Genomic DNA, 20,997 nt, shown 5'->3' with positions numbered 1-20,997 from the left:
TAGTTACCTAATGCTGGAAACATCTTTACAAGCTCTAGAAACTATCTGATTGTGACAAAAACTTCAAGCATGAAGACTTAGATGTAACTTTATGTGAATGTTTATTTTGTTTGCCTTCTGTAACTCATTCCTTCTCAGTAGTTGTTTTAATCTGCTGCTCCTTTCATTGCTAACATTTACTGTGATTGAAATAAGTTTAAATTGGTTTCAAGCGGTTATTCCATTGGAGCCAAAACTTCAGTTGTTTAAATTTTAAATGTTATTAAAACTTTGCCTTGCAGCATTGTTTGAAAAAAAAAATATGGAGTACCCCATTATTTGCTGCGTCTTTTATGACTTGATCTTTGACAAATACAGTTTTTTAATGTGGTGGTGCTTTTACTTCTAAATTCCAAACAGTACTGGAGACTCTTGTACTCTTATTTTAATAAACTGTCATTTTCAGGTTATTTCAGGTAAAAAGTTCCAGTCAAGAAAACCCATCATGGATATCACCCTTCACACTGTCTGCCTGTGTATGTGTGCGTGTGCTTGTGTGTGTGTGTGTGTCTGTGTTTGTACTCACATGGATGTGTGGTTTCATATCTCTTTTTTGATCAGTTTTCTGCTTTTACAGAATTGTGGTGTTGCACTATAAAGATTGTTTACCTAGCATTAATAAAAATTGCACAAAATTTGCACAGAATACCACTTTCTCCTCCCATTTTGATTTATTTGTACTCTTATTATGTAATCTTATTATTTATTGTACTTCAGATTTATTTCTTTACATATCTGCATTGTTTTCATGCTTGGGTGTCTGCTGGTAATGACAGATGAAATATTTAGTATTATAGGATTGGGGAGCTTTGTTCATGATTTTAGCTTCACTACTCATTACAAAACTCATTCCCTAGCTGTACAAGAGGCTTATGATGACATACAGAGGCCTCCCGTATTCCAAATGTATGTGTGTGTGTGTGTGTGTGTGTGTGTGTGTGTGTGTGTGTGTGTGTGTGTGTGTATATACACGCATGCACATACATGCCTAGTACCTGGTACATACTGAGAGAACAGTGCTGGATATTGTCTAGTAAACAAATTTACTGCAGTACAAAACATTGGATCTGAGGTTTGAATCTCAATTCTGGTAATTAGCAGTTCAGTTTATTAAACTGTAATGTAGTTGTTAAAAATTGTGGCATTACATTGTGGATGTCCAGAGTGAGGTAAACATAAATCAGTGTTACACATGAATTCTCATTTGATATTTCAGTTTAAAAGGCTTGGGAAGACTTTGCTTTAGAAGATCTTTTTTACCATACTGGTTAGGTTTAGAATGTGTAGAATTGCAGAATCTGCTGTATCTGTAACATCTTTTGGTTTTATAGGAATACCTGGATTCCCAGAGGCAGATGTTACAGCCACTCTCTTTGTCACAGACGCTGCTTCCAGTTATTATTGATCCAAGGTAAGTCAACAACTTCTTTCGTCAGTCCTGCTGTTTCTTTAATACTGAATGCAGACTTTGGCAATAGCTAGTTGATGATTGAGGGATCGGGGTGTAAAATACTTGGGCCTTGTTGTCTCTAGATATTGATCATTTTTATGTAGTGAGTAGAGACTTGGAGCAATCTCATGTTTATGATACAGGTTTAGGATCCGGGGAATCAAGTTACATCAAGCACAGATATTCTTTGTGTGCCTTTCAGCAAGTCAGGAATACCTTTGGCTTTGGTCCACGCATTTAGAGAAGATGAGGAAAACATGGCGCTGCTTAAAGTGGTTGTCAGCTGAAATTTCCCTTTGCTATTAAACATTTCACATGTTTACTGCCTTGCTAATTTTGTTTTGTATATGAAGACAAGCACACAGTTGTACTGTGTTGTATTATTCCAAGCATAATTGTAAGTAATCTATGTCTTTACCGTTTTCTTGGAGAAGTACAAGCAGCTGCTTAGTCTGTGTGTTTTTTTTATTTTTAGGTACTTAATATATTTCAGCGTAAGCGTTCCACTAGAGAGCGCGTTCCTGCTGTATAAATACGTAAACACAGTCACCAACCTCCGTGCAGGAACGCTAACTGTCCAAATCGTTAGCCACACTCTGTATCAGTTAGTTAGCGAAATAAAACTTCTCCGTTACAAGAGGAGAGGAAATAAAGCATCTATCAGTAGTCCACCAGTAAAGGAAACACAACCCTGCTTCAACTCCGACTTAGTTACGTATCTTCCAAGACATTCAGCGTTTTGAATAAAGACAATGGCTCCAACTCACAGCATAAAGGGAACGTTCTTTATTCACAGCAGTTTAAACATCAGTAAGCTTTCACCCTACAAAGGGCTTCCTCAGACTGTACATTTAACTATAGAAGGCACAGCCTTTATATATCCTAGATACTTAGGTAAATCAACATTAATTAATCTCAATTACCTTGATCAACTTGTTTAATTGGACTGCTAATCAGTCCAAGTAACATTAAAAACACAGTTAAAAACACAAATAACCCTATAACAACACTTAAAAATGCTTCAATAACCTTTGAACAACATTTGAATAACCCAGAGAGATTCTATCTCCGTAGCCATTCTTACATTTTACATAAGAACTTTTTAAAAAACCTCTGTGCCTACCGATGGAAACTGTAATATTTCATACTAGTAGTACATCATTATAACAGCAGGTGGTGCTACTATACCATTTCTCATATTCATTCTTTAAAGTGAATCAAGCCACTTTTATAAAACCTTTTGTGTGCTTAAATAACTAGTACTAACATTTACATAATGTATGGAATAAAAAATTCATAAAATAAAATGAAAACTAAGAACTAAAAATATTAAAAACGTTTCTGTATTCCTACCGACCGTTTAATCTAATATTAAACTGACAATTCATCCTTTACCTAAAATCTCCCTATGCTTTGAATTCATTCTCATTAAGAGAATTTTACTTCTAATCTAATGTATATTAGTGTCATAAACATAGAGTATATATTCTATCAGAAGTTGACTAAAGTTGTCTCAGTGCTTTAACCTTCTTTTCTTTAAAAAAGGGTATATGCCTACTTTGTCATTAAGACCAGGTGGATGATCTGACCTGCATCTTATAATCCATTTGGATTCTTGTTCCAATGTATAATTCTCAAGGTCCCCTCCTCTCATGGTTTTATTTATAATTTGTATGACAAAAAAACTAAAAATATGTGTATTTCCCTTCATTTTATTATGTTTGGCTAGTGCATTTTTCTCATCTCCTTTTCTTATACCATATGTGTGTTCTCTTATTCGTTCTCTCAATTGTCGATTAGTTTTACCTATGTAGAACGCTTCACATGAACAACACTGGGCTAAGTATATAACATTTTCTGTTCTGCAAGTGGAACCAGTCTGGAAATTGTACTCTTTTCCAGTAACGGGTGATTTAAACGACGTGTCTATATTAATAAAACAACACTGTTTGCAGCTATTACAGGGCAATGTGTTAGCTGTATATGTCTCACGGTTATTATAATTCTTATGACACAATGTTCTTTTTATATTGGGTTTGTTTCTATAACAAAATTTTGGTGCCTCCCCTACTAACATGCTTATCTCATTCTCTAACCCTAATACATGCCAATGTTTACTTATGATGTCTTTCACTTCTTTAACATCTTTAGTAAAATAAATGGTAACCGGGAGATTTTCTGGTTCTGGCTTTTTATTACAATCCACTTCTAACGCATTCTCCCTGTCCATAAAATATGGTCGGGCTCTAGTTTCTCTCATTTCATGAACTTCATTTATGGTCTTAATTATGTCTCCTTCTCTATAAGACCTATCTATAAATTTCTGTTTCAACCCTACTATTTCCTCGTTAAACCCTGCTACTGTTGGGTTTAACCGTGACGCTCTCATCATCTGTCCTTTAATGATGTTGTCAAAGATGTGTTTAGGGTGCATGCTCTCTCTATGTAAAAGTGTGTTCTTATAACACTTTTTTCTATGTATAGATGTATTTACTATCCCATTAGGAAGTTTTATCACATTTACATCTAAGTAGGGTATATATTCTTTGGAGTAGTTCATGGTAAATTCCAGGAAACCAGTAAGGTTATTTATCTCTGTCTCAAATTTTAATAACATATCTTCGCTACCTCTCCACACCAAGAAAAGGTCATCTACAAACCTTTTATAAAATGAGACATTTTGTCTAAAGCTTAGTAGTGGAAATAGACACTCATTCTCCCATTCAGCCATAACTATGTTGGCGTAGCTATTGGCACACGAAGTGCCCATAGCTACATCATTCTGTAAGTAGATATCTTCTTCAAAGAGAAAAACATTATTTTCTAGTATAACTTCTAAGAATAATGTCAACAAATCAATGAATTGGGGGTCCATATCTGTATACTTTTTCAAATAATTTTGTGTGCTTTCAATACCTTTAGAATTCGGTATCACTGTGAACAGACTTTTAACGTCTAGGGTAACTAATATATACTCAAAGTCTTCACCTAATTTTGACAAATATTCATACAAATCTAGTAAAAACTGTTTACTGTCCTTCAAAATGTTCCGATTTTGTTCTACTACTGTCCTTAAGTGATGTTCCACAAATAGTGAGAAGGGTTCTGTCAGCCACCCTTGTCCAGAGACAATGGGTCTCATAGGGGGATTCGCCATTCCTTTGTGTACTTTAGGTAGTCCTTTTAAAATTGGGAGCAGTGGATGGTTAACTTTGAGGAACTTAAAAAAGTCTTTCTTTATTAATTTACTTCTAAGTAAATCATCTATTGTGTCATAGACTCTAAATATTTTATTTATAACATCATTTATATCTAATCTTGTATAGCACCCTTCGCTATTTAACATGGTTTTCATATTACTTGAATAGTGCTCGTAGTTCATAATCACTATTGGTCCACCCTTGTCTGCTGGAACTATAATAATGTTCCTATCATTCTTAAGGTCTTCTAACGCTTTCTTTTGCTTCCATGTTAAATTATTTTTATATTTATATTTCTTCACATTCCTTTCAGAATCATAGATGTACAGATCATTCTCTACTAATCTCGAGAAAGTATCTAGTATTGGGTGCAAGAAAGGAACATAGGTGCTAGGAGGTTTAAACTTGTTAACCACCTTATCTTTGTCAGTCAGTCCAAAGTCTAATTTAAGTTGTAAATTTCTAACGAACATCTTCACATCAATAATGGTTTCAGCACTATCACTTAACCTACTAGGTATAAAGGATAAGCCTTTATTTAATACTTGTTCCTCATAAGAGGTTAGAATTCTGTTAGACATATTCATAACTAAGGATTCTTTGTCCACATCTTTTTCAGTGTGGGACCCACCTGACTTGTTTCTCCCAATTTTCTTTTTTGTCTCCCCCTGCTCAATGATCGTGATCTCCCTCTGAGTTTGTATGTCTGTATGGGGAAAGGGACTTCACGTGTAATAATGTTGGTATCCTTCTCTTTATTGTTCTCAATAGAGACAACTTTCTTCTTAACTCCTGACACCTGACCATTCATGGTATTTATGGTGTTTACCATCCCCTTAACATTTGTATTACCACCATGGTCACCATTCTTCCCTTTTGTGTGCAAAATGGTGGGGTACAAATTAACATTTCTATCTGCTTCTGTAATATTACCATCACCCAACGTGATGGTTGTCACTACATCACTATTAACATTTTCTATTTCATCTATTACAGTATTTATATTAGCAGTCTTTTTCATTACAGTTTTTACATTTCTAGCATCAGTTTTGGTAAAGTCCTTGTTGTCATTAGTCACCGTCACATCTTGTTTATCATTTAGAGCAGTCCTTGGCCAAGTAAAGACCTGCCCATTTTTAAAATCGGCCACGTCCCTCTCAATTTTCGTCTTTTTCTGGTTCAATAATCTTTTCTCATAAAGCATCACATTGTCCATTAACCTATCTAGCCCCATACTAGTTTTACAGTTAGTGTACTTAGATATAATAGCTGCGTGTCTTTCATTAACTTTTTGTCTCAGAAGCTCTTCTTCTGGCTTATGGAATTCTATTAAAAGCTTCATGTAATTGAAGCTTAATTCCATATTAAGCTTTTGCCACTTCAATAACAAATCAGGAAAGAGGTTACCTGTTGTCGGCATTTTGAGGACCCGAAGTCCTCTCGGTATAATGCTCTTTTTTATACACGCCTCAAAATGCTGCCGTTGCAGCTGTAACCTCTTTAATTTCAAAAAGTCATTTTCTAGTGTATCCAGCTCCTCAGCCAAACATAAAAGTTCTTCAGCATTATCTCCTCCAGTATCCTTTTCACCATTCGGTTCGAAGAACAGCAGTGCATTCTCATCTCCGGACAAACAGTTCTTAAATTTAGTAAATAACAGTTCATTCATGCCATTTACGTTAGCGTTCGGAGTATACGCTAACTCGATTTCATCATTGTCAACAAAACACGCCATGCTCTCAGTGTGGAACAAGTTAAAAAAAACTAAAATATATCAGCGTAAGCGTTCCACTAGAGAGCGCGTTCCTGCTGTATAAATACGTAAACACAGTCACCAACCTCCGTGCAGGAACGCTAACTGTCCAAATCGTTAGCCACACTCTGTATCAGTTAGTTAGCGAAATAAAACTTCTCCGTTACAAGAGGAGAGGAAATAAAGCATCTATCAGTAGTCCACCAGTAAAGGAAACACAACCCTGCTTCAACTCCGACTTAGTTACGTATCTTCCAAGACATTCAGCGTTTTGAATAAAGACAATGGCTCCAACTCACAGCATAAAGGGAACGTTCTTTATTCACAGCAGTTTAAACATCAGTAAGCTTTCACCCTACAAAGGGCTTCCTCAGACTGTACATTTAACTATAGAAGGCACAGCCTTTATATATCCTAGATACTTAGGTAAATCAACATTAATTAATCTCAATTACCTTGATCAACTTGCTTAATTGGACTGCTAATCAGTCCAAGTAACATTAAAAACACAGTTAAAAACACAAATAACCCTATAACAACACTTAAAAATGCTTCAATAACCTTTGAACAACATTTGAATAACCCAGAGAGATTCTATCTCCGTAGCCATTCTTACATTTTACATAAGAACTTTTTAAAAAACCTCTGTGCCTACCGATGGAAACTGTAATATTTCATACTAGTAGTACATCATTATAACAGCAGGTGGTGCTACTATACCATTTCTCATATTCATTCTTTAAAGTGAATCAAGCCACTTTTATAAAACCTTTTGTGTGCTTAAATAACTAGTACTAACATTTACATAATGTATGGAATAAAAAATTCATAAAATAAAAATGAAAACTAAGAACTAAAAATATTAAAAACGTTTCTGTATTCCTACCGACCGTTTAATCTAATATTAAACTGACAATTCATCCTTTACCTAAAATCTCCCTATGCTTTGAATTCATTCTCATTAAGAGAATTTTACTTCTAATCTAATGTATATTAGTGTCATAAACATAGAGTATATATTCTATCAGAAGTTGACTAAAGTTGTCTCAGTGCTTTAACCTTCTTTTCTTTAAAAAAGGGTATATGCCTACTTTGTCATTAAGACCAGGTGGATGATCTGACCTGCATCTTATAATCCATTTGGATTCTTGTTCCAATGTATAATTCTCAAGGTCCCCTCCTCTCATGGTTTTATTTATAATTTGTATGACTAAAAAACTAAAATATGTGTATTTCCTTCATTTTATTATGTTTGGCTAGTGCATTTTTCTCATCTCCTTTTCTTATACCATATGTGTGTTCTCTTATTCGTTCTCTCAATTGTCGATTAGTTTTACCTATGTAGAACGCTTCACATGAACAACACTGGGCTAAGTATATAACATTTTCTGTTCTGCAAGTGGAACCAGTCTGGAAATTGTACTCTTTTCCAGTAACGGGTGATTTAAACGACGTGTCTATATTAATAAAACAACACTGTTTGCAGCTATTACAGGGCAATGTGTTAGCTGTATATGTCTCACGGTTATTATAATTCTTATGACACAATGTTCTTTTTATATTGGGTTTGTTTCTATAACAAAATTTTGGTGCCTCCCCTACTAACATGCTTATCTCATTCTCTAACCCTAATACATGCCAATGTTTACTTATGATGTCTTTCACTTCTTTAACATCTTTAGTAAAATAAATGGTAACCGGGAGATTTTCTGGTTCTGGCTTTTTATTACAATCCACTTCTAATGCATTCTCCCTGTCCATAAAATATGGTCGGGCTCTAGTTTCTCTCATTTCATTACTGCCTCCCTTGCCTAGGCCCAGACCACGACATCTCGGCCTGCTCAGCCTGTGCTTCCTTCAACCGACGAACTCGTAGACGTCGGTCAGAGTTTGCAGAGGAATTTTTTGGGGCTAATTTTGCGTACAAGATACCGTCGGAGACTCCGACTTCGCATTTAGTTAAAAAACGGAAGGACAAGGACCGACACACGCGGCCCGCGGTTTCGGCTGAAACCTCGGTCAAGCCTACCGCGAGTGTCATGGTTTTGGCTGAAACCGAGTCCACGGTGCTTCCTATTACCGAATCCACTCAACCGACTACCTCAGCCCCAGAGGCTCCGGCCGAGTCGGTTATTGAATTACCTACTGAGACCGGTGTTCAGGAAATGTCCGACACCATTCCTTTAGACAAGTCTACTCCTGCACGTGGTGCAGCCAGACCCCCTGCATCCATGTCCATTAAGGCCTTTTCTAGGGCAAAAGCTGCTAAGCTCACTAAAGCTTTGCCTCCCAAGGTTACCTCTTAGAGACCTTCTACTGGCTCTCAGATTCTCAGCCTAGCAGAGGATCTTATCTCTTTAATCAGAGATTCTCAACCTCACCCGGACAGGGGCTCTCAACCACCACCAGACAAAAGGCCCAGGGTTGAGCCCACTGACCCCCACTCCTCAGATGAGTCCACGGATGGATCTGCTTTGTCAGACCCCCAGGAGGAGGCTTATTCGGCCTACGAGGATTCTGATGCTGAAGAATCTATTCCTTCGGCCTCCCCTCCTGAAGAGTTTTCATTTGGAGAGACACTACACTCTATGAGAGAACATTTTCAATGGCAGGGCCAGGAATTTCTGATTCTAGAAAGAGATTAAGGACCTTTTTACATTTGCCTCAGCATAGGCCTTTAGCTGTACCTCCTGTTTTGAATGTTATTGATGATGTGTACAATGATGCTAGTACAGCCCCTGATTCTCTCCCTCCGGCTCCTGCCAAACCTGATAGGTACTACAGGGTCCCGGATTCTCATCTACACCTGTACAAGGCCCACTCTGCAGACCCAGAAACTATTTCCCAGGGCCCAAAAGGGGTTACAGCTGCCACTGCTAAAAATCCTCTACCCTCTGAAAGGGAGTCTAGAGCTTTAGAGAGATGGGGTAAGAAAGTGTATACTTCTGCAACTCTTTCTATGAGGGCATTAAATTGTCAATTTCATATGATTCAGTACCAGGAGTACTTGTTAGATGAATTGCATAAGAAGCTGTCCTCTTCTGAACCCCTTGACCGTAAATCTCTTCAGGATCTGGTACATAACTCACAGCAGGTTAGTAACCATTTTTTGCAGTGTGGATGTTCTTCATCTCACATTGCTGCAGTCCTTACATATGGGTAGTCCGCTGTCCTCGGTCGGCCCGAATACCAAAGTATTAGGCTGACGTCAGTCAAGGGCGCTCAGATCTGACATCAGAACGTCAGGGTACAAAAGCGCATGACCGACGTCATATCCTCAGTCTTTTTTGCCGCATGGTCCGATGCAGAAGCAGCGTTGCAAGTGCCGTTCGGCGTTCTGAAATTTTTCGAGTTCGAAGTTTCAGACCGAATCCAAGTTGGGCTAAGTACCCCGTTGGGGAATATTTTGGTTTTTTCTTGCCTCAGTTATTTACCGGAAATTGGATCCTCATGTATTTCAAAAGTTGACAGTGTTATGGGGAACTCCAGACATAGATCTGTTCGCTTCTCCACTAAATTACCAGTTGCCAAAGTTTTGCACAAAAAGGTTTCATCCCACAGCTTGGAAGGTGGACGCTCTATCATTCAGTTGGAGCAATCTTCACGTCTATGCCTTTCCACCACTGCCTCTCCTCCCAAAGGTACTATTGAAGGTCAGACGGGACAAGCCATCCATGATTTTAATAGCTCCAGATTGGCCTCGACAACACTGGTACCCACTACTGAGAAGTTTGGTACGGGAGCCTCCATGGCCTTTGCCTTCGATTCCACACCTTCTGTCTCAAGAGAACAATCAGTTACTCAATGTCAAACTTCAGTCTCTGCATCTAACAGCCTGGCATATTCTGTTCTAGGCCCTGGAGGGTCTCAGCTTCCACAACAAGTTTTGGATGTTATTTTGGAGGCCAGAAGGCCTAGTACAAGGAAAGTTTACGCTGATAAGTGGAGGAGATTTTTTATTTGGAGCACAGCAAAGGATTTTGATGTTTCCAAACCTGATTTAAGTGTTTCTCTTCAATATCTTACTGAGTTATTGGACAGAGGTTTGTCCTTCTCCTCTATAAAGGTTCATGCTGCAGCCATTTCTGCTCACTATGACTGTGACCCACCATTATTTTCTCATCCCTTGTTTAAGCAATTTCTTAGAGGGGCAAAGAATATAAGACCCCCACGTAGAGCTCCTACTCCTGCTTGGGATCTCAATTTTGTGTTGGAGAAACTCACTCTACAACCTTTTGAGCCTGCAGCTACTGCTGAGTTGAAGTTTTTATCATGGAAGACTGCTTTTTTGTTGGCCATTACCTCTGCGAGAAGGGTTTCTGAATTGCAGGCCCTTATGGCAGTTGAGCCTTTCCTAATTTTCCATAAGGATAGGGTATCTTTGCGTACTAATCCTTCTTTTATGCCTAAAGTGGTTTCTAGTGTGGCTTTAAACCAAACCATTCATTTGCCTACTTTTTATGCAAACCCCCAAAATAAAGGGGAAAAGATTTTGCACACTTTGGATATTCACAGGCAGTTGCGTTATTATTTGAGCAGAACTAAAGGGTTCAGGCAGTCTCAGCAGTTGTTTGTTTCTTTTGCTTTGGGTTCTCAGGGAAAACCTGTTTCAAAACAAACTATTTCTAAGTGGATTGGTTTTTGTATTGCTTTCTGTTACTCCCATCATGGTAAAGAGATTCCGGCTGGAATCAGACCTCATTCCACTAGGGCTACTGCCACTTCTACAGCCTTTTTAAGGGGGGTAGCTACTAAAGATATTTTAGAAGCAGCTACTTGGAGTTCAGTGCATACTTTCTCTAAACATTACCACCTTCCACTTTATTCTAAATCTAGGGCTGGATTTGCCACTGCAATTTTACAGGGCATTTTGGCAGCTCCCAATGCTTTATGAGTTTGCCAACCTCCCTTACCTCTGCTTTGAGATTCTACCCATATGTAAGGACTGCAGCAATGTGAGATGAAGAACATAGTACAGTTTTGTACCTACCATAAATGTAGATGTTCGAAGATCCACATTGCTGCAGTCCAATTTGCCCTCCCTCCTTCCCCTCTGTAGTTTGGGGTGGTTGTGTGGTTTGGGTTGTAAATATTGTATATATTGTTTGTACATGGGTGGTTGGATGTTTTTTCCTGTGTTTTGGCTATGGCCTTTCTTTTTAGGGCCTTCTGACATCTGGGGCAAGACAAGACTGAGGATATGACGTCGGTCATGCGCTTTTGTACCCTGACGTTCTGATGTCAGATCTGAGCGCCCTTGACCGACGTCAGCCTAATACTTTGGTATTCGGGCCGACCGAGGACAGCGGACTACCCATATGTAAGGACTGCAGCAATGTGGATCTTCGAACATCTACATTTATGGTAGGTACAAAACTGTACTTTATGATGCATTGGAAGCTTCATGTAGGTCAGCTATGACAGGGGCAGTTATACGTAGGCATGCCCGGCTGAAAGAACAATCTTTACCAGACCATGTTAAAGCTAAGCTTCTGGATGCTCCAATGGAAAAGCAAAATTTATTTGGTTCCACGGCTCAGGAGGTCTTAAAGAAGTTTGAAGAAAAGGCAAAATCTGTGCAAACAGTCAAGGACTTTCTGCAAGTACAACCACCGAGATTCAGCAGAAATTGGCCTACTAAGAATTGGTCCTTTCCGGACTCAGACAGATCCCAGAGAGGCAGGAACAAGTGTGCCAGAGGTAGAGGGCAAGCTAGAGGCTCCTACAGAGGCCGTCAGTGGCAGCCTCCCAACCAGAGAGGTAGTGCAGGAACAACAACTGCTACACCAGGACAGACTCAATGACTTTATTTTGACTCCGCCGGCCAGGGCTCAATTAGACGCACCATTGGGCGGAAAGCTTTCTTTATTCTCAAAAAATTGGCATTACATTACAAGGGACTCATGGACACTGCAAATAATAGACAAAGGATACAGGTTCCATTTCCACACATTGCCAAAAAGAAAAGGAATGCCAGACCTGCCACCAAATCAAAGGGCAGAGGCTTTGAAGCAAATTACCAAATTAATACAAATGAAAGCCATAGAAAAGGTACCTCTTTCCGAACAGGGCCAAGGATTTTATTCCAGATTATTCCTTGTTCCAAGAAAAGAAAAGCAATGGAGGCCTATTCTCGACTTGTCTGCACTGAATACTTACCTCATTGTGCCAAAATTCAAAATGCTGACTCTACAGCAACTTCTTCCCATGCTGGGCAAGGAGTCTTGGCTGGTGACTCTAGATCTCAAGGAGGCATACCTGCATGTCCCTATTCGACAAAGTTGCAGAAGACACCTCAGATTTCTTGCAGGATCAGAGCATCATCAATTCTCAGCATTGCCCTTTGGCTTATCTACTGCGCCCAGAGTATTCACGAAATGCCTGGCATCAGTAATTGCACACTGCAGACTTCAGGGGATTCAAATCTACCCTTATCTGGACGACTGCCTTATACAAGCGGACAACAAGAAAATTTTGCTAAAGGACTTGGACTATGCCATCCAGCTACTGCAGGCCTTGGGATACACAGTCAACATTCAAAAATCAAGACTTGTTCCATCCCAAAGAATAACCTTTTTGGGTGCAGATCTAGACACAACCACCCAAATGGCCTTTCTCACAGAAGAAAAACAAAAACAACTTCCGGATTACTTCAGGAATCTGACAAGACAGACTCAGCTGACTGCAAGGAAAATCCTGCAGGCCCTGGGTTACATGGCATCCTGCATAATCCTGATTCCTCAAGCCAGGCTGCATATGAGAAAACTGCAATGGTACCTAAGGAGTGTATGGACTCAGCACAGTCACAGCTTAGAAACTTTGATCCCACTCATTCCTTGCCTTCAAAAGGAATTCCTATGGTGGGCTCAAGCCTGCCAGTCGAACAGAGGGTTGCCTTTCAACAAACCAAGAGCAAACCAAACCATCACCACGGACGCTTCAGACCGAGGTTGGGGAGCACACATGGAGGACAAATGTATCCAAGGGCTATGGTCTCGAAGGGAGATGCGCATGCACATAAACCAAAAGGAAATGCTGGCAGTGATACACGCAATCGAGGCCTTCAAACCTTTCCTTCATCAAGGCCACCTGCTCATAAGGACAGACAACACCACAGTTATGTGGTACATAAACAAGCAAGGAGGCACGCATTCCTACCCTTTATGCAGACTGGCCATGAATCTATGGGAACTTTGCTTGAAACTCAATATACAACTGCAGTCCCAGTTCGTGCCAGGGAAGGACAATACACTGGCAGACAGCTTAAGCAGAACTACCATGGATGTGCACAAATGGATGCTGCACCCAGACATCTTCTTACTCATAACACAATCATGGGGAAGGCCGGAGATAGATCTGTTCGCTTCACCCCACAATCATCAACTGAAGACATTCTGCTCAAGGACATACCACCCACAAGCATGGAAAGTGGACTCTCTCTCTTTCAGTTGGAAAGCTCTGAAAGTCTATGCTTTCCCACCTCTCCCATTAATGTCCAAGGTTTTACTGAAGATCAGGGCAGAGCAGCCAAGAATGATTCTAATAGCTCCAGACTGGCCAAGGCAGCACTGGTACCCACTGCTGAAGAGCATGTCACAGACAAAACCGTGGCCTCTCCCCCTATGGCCACTTCTACTGACGCAGAACAATTTCAAGACTCTGCATCCCAACCTGAAAACTTTGCAGCTAACTGCCTGGAGAATACCATGACTCCTTCTCAGAATAGCTTATCCCAGAGAGTGAAGGACATCATTATGGAAGCTCGCCGGCCTTCCACAAGGAAGGCATATTCAGCAAAATGGAAAAGATTTCTCACTTGGAACACAGCAAAAGGCCTAGATGTGACAGTGATGAGCATGGCACATATACTGGAATACTTAGCAGAATTGTTCCACAATGGCCTGTCTTATTCTTCCATTAAGATACATGCCTCAGCAATTTCAGCAGAATACAATGTTTATCCACCTGTCTTCTCGCATCCTCTCTTAAGACAATTTCTGAGAGGAATCAAAAACATCAATCCTCCAAGGAAACCACCTTTACCTACTTGGGATCTTAACTATGTGCTGGAAAAACGAACACTTCCTCCCTTTGAACCAGCAGCATCAGCGGATCTACAGTTTCTTTCTTGGAAAACTGCATTCCTTCTGGCCATAACTTCAGCAAGAAGAGTATCTGAGTTACAAGCTTTAATGGCAGTGCAGCCATTCCTTATTTTCCATCAAGACAGAGTTTCATTAAGAACCAATCCTACTTTTATGCCAAAGGTGGTATCCAGGGTATCCTTGAACCAAGCAATCCACTTGCCTACATTCTTCCCAAACCCACAAAATAAAGGGGAGAAGCTTCTGCATACTCTGGACATACACAGACAATTACGCTACTATTTGGACAGAACTAAAACTTACAGAAAGACTGACCAACTGTTTGTAGCATATGCTGCTGGGGCACAAGGAAAAGCAATTTCCAAACAGACAATTTCAAAATGGATAGGAAATTGCATTTGTTTTTGTTACTCTTTTCATGGAAAGACTGTTCCTGCAAACATTAGGCCTCATTCCACGAGAGCCACAGCCACTACCACAGCCTTCCTAAGAGGGGTGGCTACTAAGGACATTTTAGAAGCTGCTACATGGAGCTCCGTGCATACATTTGCCAAGCATTACAATTTACCTTTATACTCCAGATCCAGAGCAGGTTTTGCTACAGCAGTCCTGCAGGGTATCTTAACTACACCATCCTTTTCTTAGTACCTCCACCCCCAGATTGGCTATGGTATTCTACCCATATGTTATGACTGCAGATGCATCCTTGAAGGACATAGTACAGTTTTGTACCTACCATAAATGTAGATGTCTGATAGGTATGCATCTGCAGTCAGGTTTACCCTCCCTCCTTCCCCTCTGTGGTATTCCTAGGGTGCTTACCCTTCTATTAGCTAGCTGGGGGAATCTTTTATGGTGTATTTGTTTGTGTATATATATATATGTATATAATTTTGCATATGTTTGGAATTTTTTGGCATTTCTACAAATTTTGCCTTCATAGAGGGCACCTGGGGCAAGAAAAACTGAGGAAAATGGCATTGGCTGATGCTTTTATACCCCAGACACTCTGACGTCGGGGAAAGTGCGACATCAGCCGAGGCCAGACCCAGACTTTGGAATCCGGCCGACCGAAGGTCTGCCTGAGGCAGGACAACCCATATGTTATGACTGCAGATGCATACCTATCGGGCATCTACATTTATGGTAGGTACAAAACTGTACTATCCTCGGCTGATTATTTCTGTGGGACCAAGGGGGATTCCACAAATCTTAGTGAGGGAGGAGATCCCTACTATGCATATTGAGTGTCGTCAAGGATCGGACCCTCCCAAGGGTTTTGTACGGACGTCTCTTCAGAAAGAGAAAACAAAGCATATTTCCCCTGCAGTTAATCCCAGTGTGTATGGCAGGATGTTACTCGGGGTTATTTAATGCTTTAATGAATTTAAAGCCTCCTCAGGGAGTCTCTTACCTGCTCCTCCCTGGTCTTCTACTCCTCTTAAGAAGCCTAGGGAGCAGGATTCCTCTGGTGAGGGTCAGGATTCAGGGGAAGAATCATTATCCTATTCTTCTCAGATCCCTTCCCCCTTGGACTGTGGTTCAGAGGAGGAGGATTCTATTAGCTCAGATGCCTCTTTAGAGGATCTGTTCTTTGCGGACACTATTTCCCATATGATGGAATTCTTTAAGTGGGGTTGTTCTCAGGTTTCTGATGTCCAGAAGATGTGTTATGAGGTCCTCCAGATGGAGTATCCCAAGCCTTCGGCTGTTCCTCTAGTTCTGGCTGGTTGCCTGAATACGTTTTCAGCAGCTTATGTAGCTCCCAGCTCCTAAAAAACCTAACAGATTGTACAAGGTGCGTGATGATTGTAAATTTCTGTATAAATGCCCTTCTGCTGATCCTTCTGTGGTGTCTGTCTCATCCGACAGTCTCACCAACCTGTTGCCCTATACCAGGTTGCTTCCTTCAGATAAGGAGAGTAGGGCAATGGAGAGGCTGGACAAAAAGTCTATACTGCTGCCATCCTGTCTTTTAGGGTTATTAGTTACCTGTCTTTTAGGGTTATTAATTACCTGATTGATATGACCAAGTGTGTTTTAGCCCTCCTTTCTCAAGTTTCTCAGGTGATTTCTGACCTTCCTGATTCTGAGGGGAAGGTCTTGGCGCTTTCCTTGTTGGGTTCTACCTCTCAAGTTATCCAGAGCTCTATTAAGTGCAGTTATGCTGCAGATGGTGCTTCTTTCAGGCTGCTGAACTTGGTTCTGTTATGAGACGCTACTTGTGGCTTTGTCTTCATGCTTTGCCTGATGACAATTAGGTGACATTATTGGATGCTTCTTTGGATAATAAAAATCTTTTTGGTACTGCTGCTGTTGAATTTTTTTATGTGTCTTCTGGATAAGGGCAAAGCCTTGCAGGAGTTGAAATATATTTTTTCTCCTATTCTCCAGTTTCAGATGAATTACCCTTCCAGATCTTCTTTTGTTCACAGACAGTCCCGCCCTCCATCCAAGGGTAAAAAGGTTTCTAGACATGTACCTCCTGCTAAATCTGCACAGACCTCTTTTTCAGGACAAGCTGGGTTCCATTTGATAATTTGCTTCCCTTTTCCCTTGGTCAGGTTCCTTTGTTCTTTCACCTTTCCGTGTCCCTTCCAAATTCTTTAAAGATCACAACAGACTCTTGGGTTCTGTCCATTGTCCGCCACTGGTTTTTCATAGTTTAGAAATCTCTTACTCCCCTTTCGGGCTTCCCAGAGGTGCTTTATTCTCTTTTGCCCAGGGCACTATTCAGGTTGTGCCTACTGCACAGAAAGGGAAGTTTTTTTATTCCAGAAGGTTTCTGGTTCCTAGGAAGGAGGGCAAGTGGAGACCAATTCTGGACCTTTCTCAGCTCAACACCTTTTTCAGGGTCTCATCCTTTCAGATGTTGCCTCTTCAAACTTTATTTTTGTGTTTTTCCTTACATTTTCAGTTTTGTACTTTGCCGTTTGGCCTTTCTACTGCCCCCAGGGTATTCACCAAATGCCTTGCTTCTCTCATTGCTTTTTGCAGGATGAGAGGGGTTCACATATTTCCTCATCTGGACGATCTGCTCATTCAGATCTCGTCCCCCATGGCTGTGCTTCAGTTTACTATTTTCCCTGCTGCAGAGCCTGGGGTTCACCATAAACTTTCAAAAATCAGTTGCAACTACTTCTGAGGATCATGTTTTCTTTGGTTGCAGGATCCAGGCCAGCCTCATGCTTGCAGCTCTACCTGCCCCCAAGGCCCTGTCTCTGATTGCCTTTTTCCAGTTTCTTCTTCCTCAGGATTCACTCATGGCCAGGGACTTTCTCAGGGTGTTTAGGTTTATGATTTCTACCATTCCCATGCTGCGTCTGACCAGGGTCCACATGAGAAAAGTTCAGTGCTACCTTAAGTCCACGAGGCTACAACATTTTCAACCCCTTCTTAGTTATTTCCCAGCCTCAAGCATGAGCTTCAGTGGTGGATTCATCATTTCTCTATCCACCCAGGTCTTCCTTTCCACTCTCCAGTCCCTACCCAAGGACTTATTACAGATTCCTCAAGACAGGTGGTGGGGAGCTTCCTTCGGCTTTCTCAAGGTTCAGGGTCTGTAGCCTGTTTATCAGAGGTCAGACCACATTGACATAAAAAATATGAGAGCTCTGCTTCTAGCTGTGTAGGCTTTTCATCCCAGGCCCTCAAAGTTTTTACAAACAATACCACGATGATATATGTCAACAAGCAAGGGGGTGCATGGCCCTACCGTCTTTGCAGCTTTTGCTCTTCAGGTCTGGAATCTAGCTGTCAAGTATCAAGTGTCTCTTCAGGCTGTCTACATTCCCTCAGAGCACAGCCTAGTGGCAGACTCTTTCAGCAGGAGCAGCACACAGGCTCACAAATGGATGTTTATAGAGATGTGTTACCTGACATTGTCCATCAGTGGATAATCCTCTGGTAGATCTTTTTGCCTTCTCTCTTAACAAATTCCTATTTTGTGTTCAAGAGTCCCAAGTCCCCTGGCTTGGAAAGTGGACTTTTCCTTGGATGAGGATGTTTCTGTACACTTTCACTCCACTTCCTCTGCTTCTGAGAGTCTTGCACAAGGTCAGGCAGGACTCTCCTAAAATCTTGTTGGTGACTCCCTTTTGGCCCAGACAACATTGTTTTTTCCTTCTCACTTGGCCAATGGTAGTCACCACAAGTTACTTCTCCAGGGGTCTATTATCCATCCTCACTTGTCCACTCTTCAACTGACACTGTGGGTGATAGGGTTTTAATCCCTTTTAGGCACCTTTTTTCTGAGGATGTGGTTTGGGTCCTGCAAGAAGTCAGGAAGCCTAGTACCAGGAAAATCTGTCCAAATGGAAGAGATTTTCTGTCTGGTTCCTCTCTTGCCATCAGGATCCTCTATCTGCCAGGGTGCATCTGATGCTATCTTATTTGTGTAATCTATTCCATGCTGGGTTGGCATATTCTTCAGTTAAAGCTCACTTATCACCGATCTCTACTTGTCTGCCCTTGAACCCTTCTCTGGCTTCCACATTTGATGTCAGACAGTTTCTTAAAAGTATCCTTCATTTTAAACCTCCCAGGAAGCCTATTCTGCCTTCCTGGGACCTCAATTTTTTCTTGAAAAATTGACTCAGGCTCCTTTTGAGCTTGCTGCTTCAGCTTCCTTACATCATTGTATTTGGCTCTTACTTTGGCTAAGTGGGTTTTTGAACTTCAGACTGTCATGGCTGTTCTTCCTTTCTTAGTTATTCACAGGGACAGGGTGCCTCTTCCTTCATTTATGCCCAAGATGATCAATGACTTGTCCCTTAATCTATTAATTTGCCTTTTTCCTTCTCTGCAGTCTGCCAGTGAGAAGGTTCTTCACACCTTGGATTTGCACAGACTGCTCAGATATTTGGGTAAAACTAAAGTTATTTGCAAATCTGAGCAGCTATTTGTTTCTTTTCATTTCAGGTCTTTGTGTTTAGCCTATGTTCTTCATGTTTCACTGTTGCAATCATTACATTTGGGTTATCCTGCTGGCAGGTTGCCCTCAGTCGGCCTGAATTCCAAAGTCTTGGGTCCTGCGTCAGCTGTTGTTGCCTCTTCCCTGACGTCAGGTTGTCAGGGGTATAAAAGATGCAGCTGACGCCATTTTATTCAGTCTTTCTTGCCGCGCGGTGCCTGAAGCAGAAGCAGTTCGCAAGTGCCGGTCGGCCGACTCCTGAGATTTTCGTGTTCGAGTTTCAGATCCGAAGTCTTCATTAAAAGCTAAGTACCCCATTGGGGAAACTTTTTCCTTGCTCCAGACCGATGTCAGAAAAAGTTAATAATTGTATTTCTTGTGGGAAGCAAATACCTCATAAGGACTTTCATTCTTACTGTATTCCTTGCCTAGGCCATGACCACGACGTTGCTAGTTGTCGGTTTTGTGCTAGATTTAACCAACTCACTATTAAGCGTCGGTATGATTTTGCATTAAGCTATTTTGGGTGAAGATTTAATCATACAATGTCGTCGGATAGCCATCCGACTACCGGAGTTCACAAAAAATGCAAAGAAAAAGACAAGCAACCGAGGTCCAAAACCGACGACGAAGCTTCTCCTAAGAAAGCCACCGGTTCGCCAGTTCTCAGTGAGGCGCTTTCGCAGCTCCTGATGCCCACTACTTTAGAGTCACAGGCCGCTACCGACTCCCACGTGGAGTCGGCCAGGCTGCAGGAAACTCAAGATATTGGAGCCTCTAAGATTATTCCCTCTGAGATTATTCCCTCAGATGGGTCCGGAGCCGCTGAGCAGGCATCGGCTTCTGAGGGTGTATTCAGACCTAAACAATTATATATTAAACCGACTTCAAAGACGAGGACTAAAACACCTTTAAAGGCAAAGAAACAAGTTCACCAGTCACAAGGACAGGCCTCCATGTCCAAAAAACAGATGCTCAAAATGGCCAAAGACTTAATTCCCTTGATCAGGGGTTCCCACCCCCCTTCCTGATAAGAAGCCTAGGCAAGAGACAAACTATGAATCTTCAGATCAGGTTTCCATTTCTTCTGATTCCTTTTCTGATCAGGAATATTCTCTTCCCCCCTATGAGGATTCTGATGCTGAAGAATCAATTCCTTCAGCTTCTCCTCCTGAGGACTACTCTTCTGGGGAAACCTTGCATACTATGAGGGAGCACTTCCACTGGGAGATCCAAGATTTTTCAGAATCTAAGAAAAGGCTCAGAGACTTCCTTTTACTACCTCAACACAGGCCTCTGGTGGCTATTCCACCTGTGTTGGACATTGTAGATGATGTGTTCTCCAAGTCTAGTCTGACCCCTGACTCTTTACCTCCAGCTTCTGTTAAGCCGCACAGATACTACAGGGTCCCTGACTCTCATAAATTCCTTTTCAAAAACCCTACTGCAGACCCAGAAACTTTTTATCAGGGTCCAAAAGGGGTCAAGGCTTCTACTGCAAAAAATCCTACCCCCTTTGACAGGGATTCTAGGGCTCT

At 41.1% G+C, this 20,997-nt stretch overlaps 1 protein-coding gene across 3 annotated transcripts in view; it reads left to right on the top strand.

Annotated features, from left to right (window-relative positions):
- Nucleotides 1-20,997, top strand: part of GPAM (glycerol-3-phosphate acyltransferase, mitochondrial) — a 921,522-nt gene that overhangs the window by 537,280 nt on the left and 363,245 nt on the right. For all 3 annotated transcript variants that reach the window (XM_044055836.1, XM_044055838.1, XM_044055837.1), the window contains exon 13: nucleotides 1,371-1,450. In XM_044055836.1, coding sequence (XP_043911771.1) covers nucleotides 1,371-1,450 — 80 coding nt within the window. The remainder of the gene's footprint in view (nucleotides 1-1,370; nucleotides 1,451-20,997) is intronic.

This window comes from Protopterus annectens, chromosome 14.part0 (genome assembly GCF_019279795.1).
Source record: "Protopterus annectens isolate FY-2018-M chromosome 14.part0, PAN1.0, whole genome shotgun sequence".
Taxonomy (NCBI): Eukaryota; Metazoa; Chordata; order Ceratodontiformes; family Protopteridae; genus Protopterus; species Protopterus annectens.
This window is presented reverse-complemented; position numbering and strand designations above follow the sequence as displayed.